Source organism: Camelina sativa, chromosome 17 (assembly GCF_000633955.1).
Source record: "Camelina sativa cultivar DH55 chromosome 17, Cs, whole genome shotgun sequence".
Taxonomy (NCBI): Eukaryota; Viridiplantae; Streptophyta; class Magnoliopsida; order Brassicales; family Brassicaceae; genus Camelina; species Camelina sativa.
This window is the reverse complement of record NC_025701.1, coordinates 13,164,454-13,167,519: the sequence shown is the minus strand read 5'-3', so window position 1 is coordinate 13,167,519 and position 3,066 is coordinate 13,164,454. Positions and strand designations below refer to the sequence as shown.

Genomic DNA, 3,066 nt, shown 5'->3' with positions numbered 1-3,066 from the left:
TCCATTATGTACGCTCTGATGCTTTATTCCTGATGCACAGCTTGAGTATGATATCCTGGAATATGTCGTGATTGAGAGACTGGCACAAAGCGGGCGAGATAAACTTAAAGACGACGGGATTAATTTATCAGACTGGCTTCAATCTTTGGCATCATTTTGGGGTCACCTGTATGTGTTCTTCTTTGGAATCTTTACTACATGCTATAAATAGTTTCAGTACGCTTTTAGAGATATAGTTGTTTTTTATGGGTGTTTTACTTTCTTGTGACTCCTTGCAGCAGGCATATATCAGTTATGCCAAGGATAGAAAGAAAAGTGCAGTATTATTTTTATGTAAAGCTGTTTAAAGAGTGAACTTGCAATTCTGATGTTCGAAACCATTGTGCTTACTTAGTGAAATTTGGTGGTACTCTTTCCATTTTGGTTTGTTCATTTTGTATTTCCTTTCAGTTTAAAATTTACCCCTTGAATCGTTTCGACAACTAGTTATATAATAATGGAACTATCCGTTGTATATGGTAGTGATATAGGTTACTGGAATTTTGCGTAACATTTACTTGCTGCAGAAGTTGAGGAGCTTCATATTGCTCACATTATATATGCTAGTCCTTTTCCTGATAGGATGAAGAGTGCATTACTTTAGCCGTTAGTTTTTTCATGTGTTCCTCTTATTAGTCTTCTTCATATGTCTCTTTTATTTTTAAATCTAGGGTGTTGTGGCTGGTAACTTCTTCACATGAGGGCTCTATCTTTTTCTTTGACTGCCACTAGAATATTAGCATTCCGTCAGTCACATACAGCATTATTACGAAGGTATAAAAGCTATACTGCCATCTTTTTGGATTGTTTTTAACAATATCATGTTATCCAGGTGTAAGAAGTACCCATCAATGGAGTTAAGGGGTCTTTTCCAGTATCTCGTGAACCAGTTAAAGAGGGGCCAAGGGATTGAGCTTGTTCTTCTTCAGGTACCCTTTTGGTTTTATTGCCAAATTCTTATGAGTCAGCTTATTCAGACTAATGGGGCTGACTGTAGTTTATAATGATTGTAGGAACTGGTCCAGCAGATGGCAAATGTACAATACACTGAGAACCTTACTGAAGATCAGTTGGATGCCATGGCAGGAAGTGAGACTTTACGTTATCATGCAACATCCTTTGGCATGACGAGGAACAACAAGGTTTGTCTTTTTAGATCCTCAAAACTTCAAATTAACATATTAAATCCTGAAAGAGCCAAGCATTGGTCTACCATATGTGCCTTAATTTGCTTATTGCTGTTAGAGAAAGTTACCAATGTTCTCCGTTTGAAATTGGGTTCTTTATTTTCAGTAATCTGAACGACGCTAATTGATTTGGTTCTTATTATGCATTTGCATGAATACATGTTTTTACAAACATGTGGCGGGTTGTGGAAAATTTGTTTTATTTGAAGACATTCATTTAGAATGTCTGGTCTAGTAAGAAACGCTTTGTACTTCTTTAGATGATAGGCTTTATACAGATAAAAACATATGTGCTTGCGGTAGTGGCATCAGTATTAATAATCTTTGTTTATCTACCTCCGAGATCATTGAAGTATCTTAGTTCTTCCTGATTTATCTTCCTGGCTATTTCAGGCACTTATCAAATCATCAAACCGTCTACGAGATTCTTTACTTCCAAATGATGAACCAAAGTTAGCTATCCCCCTTTTGATACTTATCGCCCAGCATCGTTCTCTGTAAGTTTACAAATCTGAACTCACGAAATTGTTTGACATTTGTAAGTGTGGATTAATTGTTTGCATGGAGCATACAAGTCTTTACTGGAACAGCATGCCCATGTTTCTACATCATATACCTGGAAACATAAATAGATATGGAAAAGAAAATCGGTGTCTGAAAGTTACATATATACATTGTAGATTTTTCATTTTTTTGGTGTGACTACGGACAATGTTCCTATCTCTAAATTGAGTATGTGTTCTGTGCACTTACTCATTTAGTCAATAAACCATGCTGTTTGGGATTTATTCTGTTATAATGTAAACTACCTGATATGCAGAGTTGTGGTGAACGCGGATGCCCCATATATTAAGATGGTCACTGAACAGTTCGACAGATGTCATGGAATTCTCCTCCAATACGTGGACTTCCTTTCTAGTGCTGTCAGTCCTGCTACTGCTTATGCTCGCCTGGTACCTTCGCTTGATGAGCTTGTTCACACATACCATCTCGAGCCAGAGGTTTCTTGATTTTTTTTTTCTTTGTTCTTTACCCTTGTGTTGCCTCATTTTTCAACAATATGGATTTCATGACTTTAACTTATGTATTTCTGGTCTATATCTTTAGCTATTATTCCCGCCTTTTTGTGATTACATTTCTGCAGTTTGAAATCCATACTTATGTTCTAAATCCCATGCCAGGTCGCTTTTTTGGTATTTCGCCCTGTGATGAGGCTCTTCAAGTGTCGACGGAATGGTGATGTTTCATGGCCTTTGGATAGTGGGGAATCTATGGATGCGGATTCTGAAATATCAGAGTCTGAGAGTTCTATGATTCTCGATGTCGGTGCATCTGAAAAAGCTGTAACGTAATATTTCAACTCAACCTGTATAGTATATTTTGTTGTATTAGCAATACTCTGTACGTGATGTCTATTTGTAGTTTCAAATAGTCTCTTTCTGAAGATATGTAGTTTTTCTCGCTGATAAAGAGTTAGTTATTTTAATTGCATTTAATTACCTCATCATTGTGTTTGCAGGTGGTCTGATGTTCTTGATACAGTAAGAACAATGCTGCCGTCAAAAGCTTGGAATAGTCTATCGCCAGACCTCTACGCTACTTTTTGGGGGCTTACGCTTTATGATCTCCATGTTCCCAGAAATCGTTATGAGTCTGAGATATCTAAACAGCATGCTGCCCTTAAGACACTTGAAGAGGTTGCTGATAATTCTAGCTCAGCAATTACGAAGAGAAAAAAAGAGAAGGAAAGGATTCAAGAGTCTCTTGATCGTCTAACCGGTGAACTGAAAAAGCATGAAGAACATGTTGCTTCTGTCCGTAGAAGGCTTTCACGTGAAAA

General features: G+C 37.2%; 1 protein-coding gene across 1 annotated transcript in view; it reads left to right on the top strand.

Annotated features, from left to right (window-relative positions):
* LOC104756998 (THO complex subunit 2-like) overlaps window positions 1-3,066 on the top strand; it is a gene marked incomplete at its 3' end in the record, with an annotated part of 19,900 nt that overhangs the window by 10,722 nt on the left and 6,112 nt on the right. The window contains exons 29-35 of the mRNA XM_019238908.1: window positions 41-168; window positions 872-968; window positions 1,053-1,181; window positions 1,620-1,723; window positions 2,047-2,227; window positions 2,408-2,574; window positions 2,746-3,051. Of these exons, the coding sequence (XP_019094453.1) occupies window positions 41-168; window positions 872-968; window positions 1,053-1,181; window positions 1,620-1,723; window positions 2,047-2,227; window positions 2,408-2,574; window positions 2,746-3,051 (1,112 nt within the window). The remainder of the gene's footprint in view (window positions 1-40; window positions 169-871; window positions 969-1,052; window positions 1,182-1,619; window positions 1,724-2,046; window positions 2,228-2,407; window positions 2,575-2,745; window positions 3,052-3,066) is intronic.